The 15,514-nt window shown below is 45.1% G+C and overlaps 1 protein-coding gene across 1 annotated transcript; it reads right to left on the bottom strand.

Moving 5' to 3' along the window:
• Positions 1 to 12,990: 12,990 nt before the first annotated feature.
• LOC127317992 (codeine O-demethylase) lies at positions 12,991 to 14,772 on the bottom strand. Its single transcript, XM_051348603.2, has 4 exons — positions 14,418 to 14,772; positions 14,079 to 14,338; positions 13,657 to 13,987; positions 12,991 to 13,566 (listed from the first exon to the last, which is right to left on the bottom strand). The coding sequence occupies exons 1-4, from the start codon at positions 14,649 to 14,651 to the stop codon at positions 13,324 to 13,326; spliced, it is 1,068 nt and encodes a 355-aa protein (XP_051204563.1). The 5' UTR covers positions 14,652 to 14,772; the 3' UTR covers positions 12,991 to 13,323.
• Between the last annotated feature and the right edge of the window lie 742 nt (positions 14,773 to 15,514).

Raw genomic sequence — 15,514 nt, 5'->3', positions numbered from 1 at the left:
TAGAGATGGCTTCTCCCCAAAAGTTGTGGGGTGAGTTGAATTCACTCAACATGGTTCTTGCCATCTCAATGATAGTCCGGTTCTTCCTTTCAACAACACCGTTTTGTTGAGGGGTGTATGGCGCCGAAAACTCATGCTTGATGCCCTCATCATCAACAAACTCTTGCATAGTGTAGTTCTTGAACTCGGTGCCATTGTCGGTCCTAATTGCCTTGATCTCGGATTCATACATATGTTGAGCTTTTTGGCGAAGGTGATGAACTCTCTATGGGTCTCGTCCTTAGACTTAAGGAGAAAGACCCAAGAGTATCTTGAGTAATCATCAACAATGACAAGTCCATACTTGCTCCCACCAAGAGTATCATAATGTGATGGCCCAAAGAGATCCAAATGAAGGAGCTCCAAAGGCCTAGATGTGGTAACAATACTCTTGATGGGATGCTTCTGCTTGAGTTGCTTTCCGGCTACACATGCACTACAAACACGATCTTTCTCAAAAGAAACGCCGGTTAGTCCTACAATATGCTCACCCTTTAGGAGTTGTTTAAGATTCCTCATGTTAACATGACCAAGGCGGCGATGCCACAACCAACCTTCGTCATGCTTGGCCGCCATTAGACATGTGGAGAAGGAGGGGCTCTCTTTCGAGAGGTCAACCACGTAAAGGTTGTTCTCCACATATCCAACAAGGACCAATTTGAGATTGTCACTCCTAAAGACTTGCACATAATATTTAGTGAAATATGAATTGTAACCGGCATCGGCAAGATGATATATAGAAAGTAAGTTATAGCCAAGGTGTTCAACAAGCATAACCGTCTCAAGGCACAAGTCCTTAGAGATTGCTACCTTGCCATACCCAAGTACCTTTCCCTTTGAGTTGTCACCAAAGGTAATGCTTGACTTTTTGTTGATATCTTCAATGAATTGATCAAGCACACCTTTTCCTCCGGTCATATGATTGGTGCATCCACTATCAAACACCCATTTTGGACCACCGGAGGAATACCCCTACAAAATCAAGTAGAGGATTTAGGAACCCATCGATTAATGGGTTCCTTTGCAATGGCAACAATATCTTTTGGTACCCAAATTGAGTACTCTCTATAAGCATAGCCATTAGGAGGGCCAACATAGTTAGCATAGACATCACCATAATAATCAACAAATAGTGCATAGTGATCGTTTGGCCCCGTGCGGTCACCACTAGTGGCTTTGCCCTTTGAGGCTTTGCCATTGTTAGTGACCTTCTTGTTCTTATCTTGAGCGGGTTTCTCCTTCTTGTAGTTGTTCTTCTTGTGGGACTTGGGAGCATATCCAAGTCCATACTTTTGATTGTTTGACCTTTGCTTACTCAAGAGGTCATCCAATCCCATCTTGTTCTTGGCGGTGGTGAACTTTGCAAGTTCCTTTGTTAGCCTAACATTTTCCTCAAGAATAGATGCTTGCTCACAAGAAGATTCATTAGGATGATAGTCAAGACCATATTTGGTCACCAAGGACTCAAGATATGCATTGGTCTCAACATGCAAAGAAAGTTCCTCTTGTAAACGAATATGTTCCTCAACAAGTTTAGCATGCTCACTAGTAAAGGAAATGGAGGAACAAGCAAGCTTTTCAACATCAATGGGATCCTTCATTGATCCAAGAGCCTTTTTGTAGGATTCTTGAAGTAGATCATGGTTCTCTCCAAGTTTCTTGAGCTCATCCTTGACAAGCTTGTTAGCTCTTTCAAGGTGGTCAAGATCCCTAGTGAGAGAAGCATGAGCAACTTCAAGCTCCTCCTTTGAGGCATTGAGCTCTTGGGTCAATAATTGAGCCCTATCAATAGTTTCTAGGTCCTTAACTTTATCAAGTTCATAAGTTTCAATTTGTTGCTTAAGGCCTTGAGATATGCACCTTTCGGTTTTTAGCTCTTGTCTTAGGAGATTGAATCTCCGTTCCTTCTCATTCAATTGATATTCTAATTCCTCAATGGACTCATCCTTTTCTTTGAGTGAGTCCATCAAGAAATCAAACTTGACAAGAGCTTCACCACGAAGGGTGCATCTAACATCATAGAGTTCCTTAAGCACAATTAATTCATCTTGATTTTCGTTCTCATCATCTAGAACACTAGATAGGGAAGGTGGAGGTTCCATTACCTTGGTTTCCCTTGCCATAAGACAAGAGCCAATGGTTGTAGATGAGGTAGAGTCATCGGAGTCATCATCTTGAGTTATCCTTGCCATGAAGGAGGATCCAACATCATTCTCCGTGGAGTAGTCCTTGGAGTAATCATATGTAAAGAGTGACCCGGGCTTAGAGAAAGCCAAACCGGCCACCCCGGCCTCCTTCTCCTCATCTTCCTCTTCATCATCGGACAAGTACTCGGCCCCAACAAAGGCTCTTCCCTTGTTCTTCTTGTATCGGTCATTGATTGGGTTTGGCTTCAATCTTGGCTTGACCCCTTTGATGAATCTTGGCTTGTCCACCCTTTTCTCATAAGGGCACTCATTTGCAAAGTGGCTATCTTCATCACAATTGTAGCAAGTTCTCTTCTTCTTCTTGTCATTGAGGAGCATAGGGAACTTAGCCTTGTACTTCTTGGCAAAGAAAGCAAAGTCGGTAGCCATGTCACTAGTTGAGGTCATCTCTTCCTCTTCTTCAATCTCATAGTCTTCCTCTCCTCCATGATCGGCCCTAGCCTTGAGAGCAAGATTGCGTGGCGCTTCATGGTTGTATGAGGCTTCATCAACACGGTTCATTGCCATGAGCCTCTTTCCCGCTTTGGCCATGTTTTCATTGGCGGCCACATAGGAGACTAGATCATCGGAGTTGAGGTCGGCACTCTTGGTCATGATTTGTAAGTTGAGTGCAAGGTTGGTGTCTTCTTGTTTGACGGCAATCATAGCAATGACCTTGGACTTTATGAATTGTTCATTCATCTCGAAGCCATCATTGTACTTCTCAACACCGAGTCCCTTGACCCTTACTCTAAGAGCACCAAGTCTTGCATAAGCATCGGCCATGGACTCTCCTTCTCGAATCATGAATTGATGAGCCTCTTGCTTTGCGGTCTCATAAAGAGCGGATTGGATCAAATCGGTTCCCTCTTGGAGTACTACGATTCGATCCCACAACTCTTTAGCGGACTCTATGTCATTGACTTGATCAAGGAGCTTGCGGTTGATGCCACTCCTAATCTTGTCACGGGCGGAGGCGTTGAGTTGACGGTTGTAGAATTCGGTGGAGGTCAACCGAATGGGATCTTGTGGCTCCCGGTATCCATGAACAATGATCTCCCACAACTCCACGCTACAGCTGCGAATATGAGACTCCATAGAAGATTTCCAAAAAGGAAAGTGAGTTCCATCAAAATGGGGAACATTCCCACTATGGTTTACATGAGGCATGGGTGAAGTGTTTTTGGGATATTCATGGTTGACTTCGCGATAGCTCTCTAGTGAGGCCGAAGCCGAACTAGGAGGCCCACTAGTCAATTTCTTAAGCATGGTAGACATTTCTGCCATTTGGCTTTGTAGCTCATCCTCCTTTTTCTTCTTCTCGGCATCATATGCCAAGAATCTAGATTTCATCTCTTTAACCGAAAGGTTAGAGTTTTCATCTAGACCCTCGAATAGTTTTTCCATCTCACTCTTAAGGCGGTGAAGCCCTTAATAAGAGTCCGTGCTACGATACCAATTGAAAGTATAGAGATGGTAAACCGAGAGGGGGGGTGAATAGGTTTCTACAAATTTTAATTCTTTCTTTGCAATATTAGGCTTTGCGGAATATAAAGATGAGCCTAATGCAAACTAGGTGAAGCAACCTATATGAAGATACAACTATCTCGAGCACGAAGGCTCTCTCAGGCAGTTTAAATCACAAGTAAGGAGTTCGATTAGAGATAACCGATAGCACGCGGAGACGAGGATGTATTCCCGTGTTCCCTTGCTTTGCAACAAGGTACGTCACGTTTGGAGGGGTGGAGGTCCCACGAAGGATTCCCCACGCCACGAAGGCTCACCCTATTCTCCGGAGCCTATCCCACGAAGGAATAGCTCACTCACTTGTGGTAGACTTTGAGGTAGCCTCCAAACCTTCACAATCTTGCCCGGAGCAAATCCACAGCCCGGATGCTTCCGGACTCCTCTTGCCCACCTAGGGTTTCCAAGGAACCCTAGGAAGCAAGCTTCTCGATGAATACAAGGGGGAATGAGATTTGGCTTGGTAGAACAGTAGATCGGGTCCTCCTCTAGTGATTCCCCGAAGGGATTTGAGTTTGGGTGGAGGAGGAGGGAGATCGGAGGCTTTTGGTGTTTCTAACAATGGAGTAAGAGAGAGAGAGCTCAAGAACAGCTTGTAGTATGTTGCCTGACCCTTCCAAGGTAGAAGAAGGGGTATATATAGTGTTCTTCAAAATCTGGCCGTTGCCACTTGCCACCTCAGCATTTTTCCTCGACAAACCCGGTCGGCAAGACCTGACCGGACAGCCCGGTCCAGAGGCCGGTCAGACCGGATCAGTGACCGGAGCTTCTTTGCACTGTCCTGGCGCTTCTCCGGTTGGTGGCCGGTTGTCGCTCGGTTGCCGCCCGGTCGACCGGACGGAGCGCCGGACCCGCCGGTCGAGAGCCCGGTTGACCAGGCGCAAACCTGACCTGCTGGCTCCTCCTTTGGAGCCCGGTTGCCGCCCGGTTGACCGGCCACCACGCCGAACTGGCCGGTTGCTGGCCCGGTTGGACCGGGCAGGTGACCGGATTTCTCCTGTAACCCCTTTTTGATTGTTGTTGAAATGGGGGGTCTCCTTTAGCCTTCTTGTTCCTTTGATACACCATTTACGCCTCATTGCCTAATACCTGAGATTATCCTTATAAACATATTAGGCCAAATACTTTAGCACGGTGTCATCGTTACCAAAATAATGGATAAGGGTGAAATACCCTTACAGTTCATTCGATCACTAAAGTCATCGTTGAACATGTGGGAGCCATTATGGATCTCCAGATCCCGCTATTGGTTATTGGTCGGAGTGAGTACTCAACCATGTCCGCATAGTTCACGAACCGTAGGGTGACACACTTAAAGTTGGATGTTGAAATGGTAGAACTTGAATATGGAATGGAGTTCGAATATTTGTTCGGAGTCCCGGATGAGATCCCGGACATCACGAGGAGTTCCGGAATGGTCCGGAGAATAAGATTCATATATAGGATGTCATTTTATGTGAATTAAAATGATGCGGAAGGTTCTATGGAAGGTTCTAGAAGGTTCTAGAAAAGTCCGGAAGAAACCACCAAGGAAGGTGGAGTCCCGGAGGGACTCCACCTCCATGGCCGGCCAACCCTAGTGGGGGAGGAGTCCCAAGTGGACTTCCCCAAGGGGGGCCGGCCACCCCCTCCATGGAAGGTGGAACTCCCACCTCTAGTGGGAGTCCTAGCTTGGGTAGGTTTCCCTATCATATGGAAGGTTTTGGGTTCGGGTCTTATTCGGAGACTTGTAGTCCAACCCTTGGGGCTTCCACCTATATAATGAGGGACAAGGGGAGGGGGCCGGCCACCTCAAGACCACAGCCTGGCCGCCCCCCTCAAGTGGCCGGCTACCCCCTCCCAAACCCTAGCCGCCCCCCTCTCCTCCATAAGCTCCCGCACGCTTAGCGAAGCTCCGCCGGAGTTCTCCACCACCACCGACACCACGCCGTCGTGCTGTCGGATTCAAGAGGTGCTACTACTTCCGCTGCCCGCTGGAACGGGAGGTGGACGTCGTCTTCATCAACAACCGAACGTGTGACCGAGTACGGAGGTGCTGCCCGTTCGTGGCGCCGGTGATCAAGATCTTCTACGCGCTTTTGCAAGCGGCAAGTGAACGTCTACCGCAGCAACAAGAGCCTCATCTTGTAGGCTTTGGAATCTCTTCAAGGGTGAGACTCGATAAACCCCTCGTTGCTACCGTCTTCTAGATTGCATCTTGGCTTGGATTGCATGTTCGCGGTAGGAAATTTTTTGTTTTCTATGCAACGTTATCCTACAGTGGTATCAGAGCCGTGTCTATGCATAGATGGTTGCACGAGTAGAACACAATGGTTTTGTGGGCGTTGATGCTCTTGTTATCTTTAGTTTGAGTACTTTGCATCTTTGTGGCATAGTGGGATGAAGCGGCTCGGACTAACTTTACATGACCGCGTTCATGAGACTTGTTCCTCGTTCGACATGCAACTTGTATTGCATAAGAGGCTTTGCGGGTGTCTGTCTCTCCTACTATAGTGAAGATTCAATTTACTCTTCTATTGAAAACATTAGTATCAATGTTGTGGTTCATGTTCGTAGGTAGATTAGATCTCTCTCGAAAACCCTAAACCACGTAAAATATGCAAACCAAGTTAGAGACGTCTAACTTGTTTTTGCAGGGTTTGGTGATGTGATATGGCCATAATGTGATGATGAATATGTATGAGATGATCATTATTGTATTGTGGCAACCGGCAAGAGCCTTATGGTTGTCTTTAAATTTCATGTTGAGTAGTATTTCAAAGTAGTTGTAATAGTTGCTACATGGAGGACAATCATGAAGACGGCGCCATTGACCTTGACGCTACGCCGACGATGATGGAGATCATGCCCGAAGATGATGGAGATCATGTTCGTGCTTTGGAGATGAAGATCAAAGGCGCAAAGACAAAAGGGCCATATCATATCACATATGAACTGCATGTGATGTTAATCCTTTTATGCATCTTATTTTGCTTAGATCGCGACGGTAGCATTATAAGATGATCCCTCACTAAAATCTCAAGATAATAAAGTGTTCATCCTTAGTAGCACCATTACCAAGTCTTGTCGGTTCGAAGCATCTCGTGATGATCGGGTGTGATAGAATCAACAAGTACATACAACGGGTGCAAGACAGTTTTGCACATGCGGATACTAAGGTGGCCTTGACGAGCCTAGCATGTACAGACATGGTCTCGGAACACATGATACCGAAAGGTAGAGCATGAATCATATAGTTGATATGATGAACACTTTGAGTGTTCGCCATTGAAATCACACCTTGTCTCGTGATGATCGGACTTAGGTGCGATGGATTTGGTTCGTGTGATCACTAAGACAATGCGAGGGATATTGTTTTGAGTGGGAGTTCACTTAGTTTTTTAATTATGTTGAATTAAAATTTGAACTCAATTTGTCATAAACTTAGTCTAAACTTTTGCAAATATATGTTGTAGAGATGGCGTCCCCAATCAATTTTAACCAGTTCCTAGAGAAAGAAAAACTTAAGAGCAACGGTAGCAACTTCACCGACTGGTTCCGTCATGTGAGGATCTTCCTCTCTGGTAGAAATCTGCAATATGTGCTTGATGCACCGCTAGGTGACCCTCCTGCAGAAACTGAAACCGATGAAGTAAAAGCTATTTACGAGACTCGGAAAACTCGGTACTCTCAAGTTCAGTGTGCCATCTGTGCGATGCAGGAATCCGATCTTCAAAAACGTTTTGAGCATCACGATCCTCATGAGTTGATGAAAGAGCTGAAAGCTATTTTTGAGACTCATGCGGCCGTGGAATGCTATGAAGCATCGAAATATTTCTTCAGCTGTATGATGGAAGAAGGCAGCTCCGTTAGTGAGCACATGCTCGCCATGACCGGGCATGCGAAGAAACTTCGATGACTTGGGAATAGTGATTCCTAACAGACTGGGGATTAATCGTGTCCTTCAATCACTGCCACCAAGTTACAAGAACTTTGTGATGAACTACAATATGCTGAACATGAACAAGGAGTTACCTGAACTCTTTGGCATGCTAAAAGCTGCTGAGATTGAGATCAAGAAAGAGCACCAAGTGTTGATGGTCAACAAGACCACCAGTTTCAAGAAACAGGGCAAGTCTAAGGGAAAATTCAAGAAGGGTGGCAAGAAAGCTGCCACGCCTCCTATGAAACCTAAGAACGGCCCTAAGCCTGATGCTGAGTGCTATTACTGCAAGGAGAAGGGACACTGGAAGCGTAATTGCTCCAAGTATCTGGCTGATCTCAAGAGCGGCCTTGTCAAGAAGAAGAAAGAAGGTATATCTGATATACATGTTATAGATGTTTATCTCACTGGTTCTCGTTCTAGTACCTGGGTATTTGATACTGGTTCGGTTGCTCATATTTGTAACTCGAAACAGGAACTAAAGAATAAACGAAGACTACTGAAAGATGAAGTGACGATGCGCGTTGGAAACGGATCCAAGGTCAATGTGATCGCAGTCGGCACACTTCCTCTACATCTACCTTCGGGATTAGTTTTAAGCCTAAATAATTATTATTTTGTACCCGCGTTGAGCATGAACATTATATCTGGATCTTGTTTAATGCAAGACGGTTATTCATTCAAGTCTGAAAATAATGGTTGTTCTATTTTTATGAATAATATCTTTTATGGTCGAGCACCACAAAAGAATGGCTTATTTCTGTTAGATCTCGATAGTAGTGATACGCATATACATAACGTAGATGCTAAGCGAATTAAATTGAATGATAATTCTACTTATATGTGGCACTGTCGTCTTGGTCATATTGGAGTGAAACGCATGAAGAAGCTCCATACTGATGGATTACTTGAATCACTTGACTTTGAGTCACTTGATAGATGCGAAGCATGTCTAATGGGAAAAATGACTAAGACTCCATTTTCTGGTATGATGGAGCGAGCTACTGACTTATTGGAAATTATACATACCGATGTGTGCGGACCAATGAGCGTAGCATCGCGCGGTGGTTATCGTTATGTTCTAACCTTCACAGATGATCTGAGTAGATATGGGTATATCTATTTCATGAAACATAAATCCGAAACTTTCGAGAAGTTTAAGGAATTCCAAAGTGAAGTAGAAAATCAACGTAACAAGAAGATTAAATTTCTACGATCTGATCGTGGAGGTGAATATCTGAGTTATGAGTTTGGCATGCATTTAAAGAAATGCGGAATACTTTCACAATTGACACCGCCAGGAACACCACAACGAAATGGTGTGTCCGAACGTCGTAATCGAACTCTCTTAGATATGGTTCGTTCTATGATGTCTCTTACTGATTTGCCGTTATCATTTTGGAGTTATGCATTAGAGACAGCCGCATTCACTTTAAATAGAGCACCATCAAAATCCGTAGAAACGACACCGTATGAATTATGGTTTAATAAGAAACCTAAGCTATCGTTCCTTAAAGTTTGGGGTTGCGAAGCGTATGTAAAGAAGTTACAACCGGACAAGCTAGAACCCAAAGCGGAGAAATGCGTCTTCATAGGATACCCTAAGGAAACTATAGGGTACACCTTCTATCACAGATCCGAAGGAAAAATCTTTGTTGCTAAGAACGGAACCTTTCTTGAGAAAGAATTTCTCACTAAAGAAGTGACTGGAAGAAAAGTAGAACTCGATGAGATTGATGAATCTATACTCGTTGATCAGAGTAGCGCGAAGACGGAAGTTGTACTGTACCGCCTACACCGGCAACGAGAGGAAGCTAATGATAATGATCATGAAACTTCGAACGAGGAAACTACTGAACCTCGCAGATCGACAAGGGAACGTACCACTCCTGATTGGTATGATCCTTGTCTAAATGTCATGATTGTGGATAACAATGATGAGGACCCTGCGACGTATGAAGAAGCGATGATGAGCCCAGATTCCAATAAATGGCAAGAAGCCATGAAATCCGAAATGGGATCCATGTATGATAACAAAGTATGGACTTTGGTAGACTTACCAGATAGCCGAAAGGCTGTCGAGAATAAATGGATCTTCAAGAGAAAAACAGATGCTGATGGTAATATTACTGTCTATAAAGCTCGACTTGTCGCAAAGGGTTTCCGACAAATTCAAGGAGTTGACTACGATGAGACTTTCTCACCTGTAGCGAAGCTAAAATCTGTGAGGATTTTGTTAGCAATAGCTGCATTTTTCGATTATGAGATTTGGCAGATGGATGTCAAAACGGCGTTCCTTAATGGAGACATTGAGGAAGAGTTGTATATGGTACAACCCAAAGGTTTTGTCGATCCTAAAAATGCTGACAAAGTATGCAAACTTCAGCGTTCAATCTATGGACTGAAGCAAGCATCAAGAAGTTGGAACCAACGCTTTGATAAGGTGATCAAAGACTTCGGGTTTATACAGTGTCATGGAGAGGCCTGTATTTACAAGAAAGTGAGTGGGAGCTCTGTAGCATTCCTGATATTATATGTAGATGACATATTATTGATCGAGAATGATATAGAACTATTAAGCAGTGTAAAGGGTTATTTGAATAATAGTTTTTCAATGAAAGACCTTGGTGAAGCATCGTATATATTAGACATCAAGATTTATAGAGATAGATCAAGACGCCTAATAGGGCTATCACAGAGTACATATCTGAACAAGATTCTAAAGAAGTTTAGAATGGACGAAAGTAAGAAAGGGTTCTTGCCTATGTTACCAGGCAAGGTCTTGAGTAAGACTCAAGGACCGGCTATGGCAGAAGAAAGAGAAAGGATGAGTAATATCCCCTATGCCTCGGCAGTAGGATCTATCATGTATGCCATGCTATGTACTAGACCGGATATAGCACATGCTGTTAGTTTGACTAGCATATATCAAAGTGATCCAGGAATGGAACACTGGACAGCGGTCAAGAATATCCTGAAGTACTTGAAAAGAACTAAGGATATGTTTCTTTGTTATGGAGGTGACCAAGAGCTCGTTGTAAGTGGTTACACCGATGCAAGTTGGAACACTGATCCTGATGACTCTAGGTCACAGTCTGGGTACGTGTTTATATTGAATGGTGCTGCAGTAAGCTGGGCAAGCTTGAAGCAGTGCACGGTGGCGAAGTCTTCAACAAAATCAGAGTACATAGCGGCTTCAGAGGCTTCATCAGAAGCAATATGGATGAAGAGGTTCATTGTAGAGCTCGGTGTGGTTCCTAGTGCATTTGACCCATTAATCATTTACTGTGATAACATGGGTGCCATCGCCAATGCACAAGAGCCAAGGTCACACAAGAGGCTGAAGCATATCAAGCTGCGTTACCATTCGATTCGCGAGTACATCGAAGATGGAGAAGTAAAGATTTGCAAAGTACACACTGATCTGAATGTAGCAGATCCGTTGACTAAAGCTCTCCCTAGGGCAAAGCATGACCAACACCAGAATGCCATGGGTGTTAGGTATATTACAATGTAATCTAGATTATTGACTCTAGTGCAAGTGGGAGACTGAAGGAGATATGCCCTAGAGGCAATAATAAAGTGGTTATTATTTATATCTTTATGTTTATGATAAATGTTTATATATCATGCTATAACTATATCAACCGAAACATTAGTACATGTGTGATATGTAGACAAACAAAGAGTCCCTAGTATGCCTCTTAACTAGCTTGTTGATTAATAGATGATTAGTTTCATAATCATGAACATTGGATGTTATTAATAACAAGGTTATGTCATTGTATGAATAATGTAATGGACACACCCAATTAAGCGTAGCATAAGATCTCGTCATTAAGTTATTTGCTATAAGCTTTCGATACATAGTTACCTAGTCCTTATGACCATGAGATCATGTAAATCACTTATACCGGAAAGGTACTTTGATTACACCAAACGCCACTGCGTAAATGGGTGGTTATAAAGGTGGGATTAAGTATCCGGAAAGTATGAGTTGAGGCATATGGATCAACAGTGGGATTTGTCCATCCCGATGACGGATAGATATACTCTGGGCCCTCTCGGTGGAATGTCATCTAATGTCTTGCAAGCATATGAATAAGTTCATAAGAGACCACATATCACGGTACGAGTAAAGAGTACTTGTCAGGAGACGAGGTTGAACAAGGTATAGAGTGATACCGAAGATCAAACCTCGGACAAGTAAAATATCGCGTGACAAAGGGAATTGGTATCGTATGTGAATGGTTCATTCGATCACTAAAGTCATCGTTGAATATGTGGGAGCCATTATGGATCTCCAGATCCCGCTATTGGTTATTGGTCGGAGTGAGTACTCAACCATGTCCGCATAGTTCACGAACCGTAGGGTGACACACTTAAAGTTGGATGTTGAAATGGTAGAACTTGAATATGGAATGGAGTTCGAATATTTGTTCGGAGTCCCGGATGAGATCCCGGACATCACGAGGAGTTCCGGAATGGTCCGAAGAATAAGATTCATATATAGGATGTCATTTTATGTGAATTAAAATGATGCGGAAGGTTCTATGGAAGGTTCTAGAAGGTTCTAGAAAAGTCCGGAAGAAACCACCAAGGAAGGTGGAGTCCCGGAGGGACTCCACCTCCATGGCCGGCCAACCCTAGTGGGGGAGGAGTCCCAAGTGGACTTCCCCAAGGGGGGCCGGCCACCCCCTCCATGGAAGGTGAAACTCCCACCTCTAGTGGGAGTCCTAGCTTGGGTAGGTTTCCCTATCATATGGAAGGTTTTGGGTTCGGGTCTTATTCGGAGACTTGTAGTCCAACCCTTGGGGCTTCCACCTATATAATGAGGGACAAGGGGAGGGGGCTGGCCACCTCAAGACCACAGCCTGGCCGCCCCCCTCAAGTGGCCGGCTACCCCCTCCCAAACCCTAGCCGCCCCCCTCTCCTCCATAAGCTCCCGCACGCTTAGCGAAGCTCCGCCGGAGTTCTCCACCACCACCGACACCACGCCGTCGTGCTGTCGGATTCAAGAGGAGCTACTACTTCCGCTGCCCGCTGGAACGGGAGGTGGACGTCGTCTTCATCAACAACCGAACGTGTGACCGAGTACGGAGGTGATGCCCGTTCGTGGCGCCGGTGATCAAGATCTTCTACGCGCTTTTGCAAGCGGCAAGTGAACGTCTACCGCAGCAACAAGAGCCTCATCTTGTAGGCTTTGGAATCTCTTCAAGGGTGAGACTCGATAAACCCCTCGTTGCTACCGTCTTCTAGATTGCATCTTGGCTTGGATTGCGTGTTCGCGGTAGGAAATTTTTTGTTTTCTATGCAACGTTATCCTACAGCACAACCACCTTGGAGAAGACCACAACAACGCTTATCGAGAGGCCCCGACACGGAAGCAAACTCAGCAGTCTTCCACCTCGGAAGAACTGCAGAGAGGGCTTCTTTGACGATCGATTGGCGCCGCGCCACCGCACCAAATCGGAGGAGAACCCCCGCCATACATTGGCAACCTTTGGCTTCTGCATTTGTGGCTTGTAATCCCAGGGTTATGCTTATTCTTGTAGAAACAAGTTAACCCAAACTTCAATATAAACAAGATTTTTCCCCACCAGATTCACCCCTGACTGAAGTTTATCAGTTTTTAAACCAAACCCACCATACTTATATCTTTAATGAATCGACAACTCTCTCTCCTCGAGTGAAATGTTCATAGTGCGCGACTAGGAAGTCCTTGTTCTTCATTTTCCTGTATCGCGCTGGCTGCTCCTCGTTCAACATATCAGCTATTGGTCCAATCTCTTTCTCAGGATCCATACCATAGAACACGGCCACCGAGATCCTCTCTTTCTCAGCATTTGTCACAACCCTGTGCACTGGACCCCTGAAGACCCCGTTGGTCATTATCTGTGATAGAAACGGGCAACAATAAACTTTAGCACATCTGCATCATCACAAAACGTAGGAGAATTTTATTTGAGGTTCAGAGATAGCTACCTCCATGGTAACACCAACGTTGATCAGCAAGGTGTAGTTAGATACAGTTGGGACATTGTACCACGTTCCCTCTCTAAGAACTTGCAGTCCTTGGACATCTTTATCCATGAGAAGAACAGTAAGAGGGAAGAAATCAGAGTGAGGCTTGATGCCCAACACAAGATCAGGTCTTGGACATGGAGGATAGTAATTGAATCTAGCATAAGTTAGAGCCTTGTCGCTGAACTGGTTAACGAGGCAATCTTCATCAAGCTCCAGTAGCCTGGCCATTGCCCGAAGGATGTCGTCTTTGATTCTCTTGTTCTTCAATGTGTACTCGTGTAGAACATCCCTGCAATCAGCACCAGGGCAAATTAACTCTATTGTGCAAAATTGACAGCAAAGCTAGATCCATAGGAACACATGTATCACTGATAGATCACCTGAAAGATTCTGGACGCATGGGCCAATGGTCAAGGTTTCTCTCGTCCTCTGGCTCAACTTTAAGATGCAGTCTATCGGACCAGTCCAGTCTTTGATTTGGAGTTTTCACCTGGTCATTTCCATACCCTTCAATCTGGAAATGTTTCCCATCTATTAGGTTACTGTACTTCCTTTTCTCTTCAAGCGGCAGGCGAAAAAAATCCCTTGATGCAGTCATCACAGAATCCATTAGAGAGGCCTCCATTCCATGGTTGGAAACCTTGTCACGAAGGCTAATGAGTGTTAAAGAAAAACAACTGCTCCATGAGCAAAAATGTAGACACACAAGTAAGGCTCACGTGGAAGAATCCCCAAGTCAGCAACGCTGACCGCAGCTTGGCGGCTTCATCCGCATCGTTGGATGCTGACAGCAGGCCGAGATCGATCATTGGAATGGGCTCCGGCATCTCGGTACCAGCCAGGTTTCTACCAAGCGGTTCTTCCTCTCTAAGCAAGTACCTGCTTGGTGGTTCCTGCACGGTGGAAGCCAGTTGCTGCACAGAGTTTGGCAGCCTCCATGACTCATCAGCCATCAGAGTTCTTGGATATTTCCTGGATGATCCTGGTATGCCCTATCTCTCTGGTTGTTGTGTTCTCTTGCAGGAAGACGCTGCAATAAGCAAGATGAAGTTGTCTTCTTCTCAGTCCGCACAGTCATCAGTGAGTAGACCAGCCACCAACCACTAGAACTAACACAAAAAAATCAGAAGATAATGCACATGATGGAAAAGTTTTTTTTGTCTCAGGGTGGAACTTTTTTTTTTCCTAAAAGCATCTCCAGCCGGACTCGTCAGGCCAAAATCCGGCGCTATTCGCGTCGGATGGATGTAAAATTTGGTCTGGGGAGACGCATTCTTCCAGCGACGAGCCCAGGGGAATAAACAAATATAGACGAATTCAAACATAACCAGACAAAATACGTTCAAACATAGGCGAAATTTAGAGATATTTAATACATATACGCGAGTTCGTACATATATAGGCTGAATTCGTAGTACATTTGAACTCGGCGAGAGGGAATATAAAATAATTAAAAGGATGGCATTCTACATGCCGAAATAGCGGTAGAACGCCATGTAGTCGCCGTCGTCGTCACTGGAGTGGCCGACGTCCTCGGGCGACGGCGCCTGCTGGCTGCTCTAGCCGACGTCTCCGTACCAACGGCTGGAATGCGGCCAGACGTGGCAGTTCCGCGATAAATAGAGGGAACCGCGCGTGAATTCGAGGCGACGACATTTACCCGCCGCGTGGAAGCGACGCGTCCGGCGAAGACTGGCCGACGGTAGGTTTTTACAGCGCGCGGAAGACGATGCGATCAGGACGACGATCAGCCTTTCTCGCCGACAAATCGGAGCCATACTGAGCGCGGAGTTGATGAAGGAGAATTCAACGTTGA

This window comes from Lolium perenne, chromosome 7 (assembly GCF_019359855.2).
Source record: "Lolium perenne isolate Kyuss_39 chromosome 7, Kyuss_2.0, whole genome shotgun sequence".
NCBI classification, from domain to species: Eukaryota; Viridiplantae; Streptophyta; class Magnoliopsida; order Poales; family Poaceae; genus Lolium; species Lolium perenne.
This window is presented reverse-complemented; position numbering and strand designations above follow the sequence as displayed.

Bases quoted from the DNA above. Each gene is read 5' to 3' on its own strand.
- LOC127317992 (XM_051348603.2), bottom strand. From the start codon at position 14,651: ATGGCTGATGAGTCATGGAGGCTGCCAAACTCTGTGCAGCAACTGGCT. The intron at 14,339-14,417 runs GTGAGCCTTACT...CTTCGTGACAAG, and splicing joins TGACTTGGGGATTCTTCCAC to GTTTCCAACCATGGAATGGA. The intron at 13,567-13,656 runs GTAGCTATCTCT...TTTCTATCACAG, and splicing joins ACGTTGGTGTTACCATGGAG to ATAATGACCAACGGGGTCTT.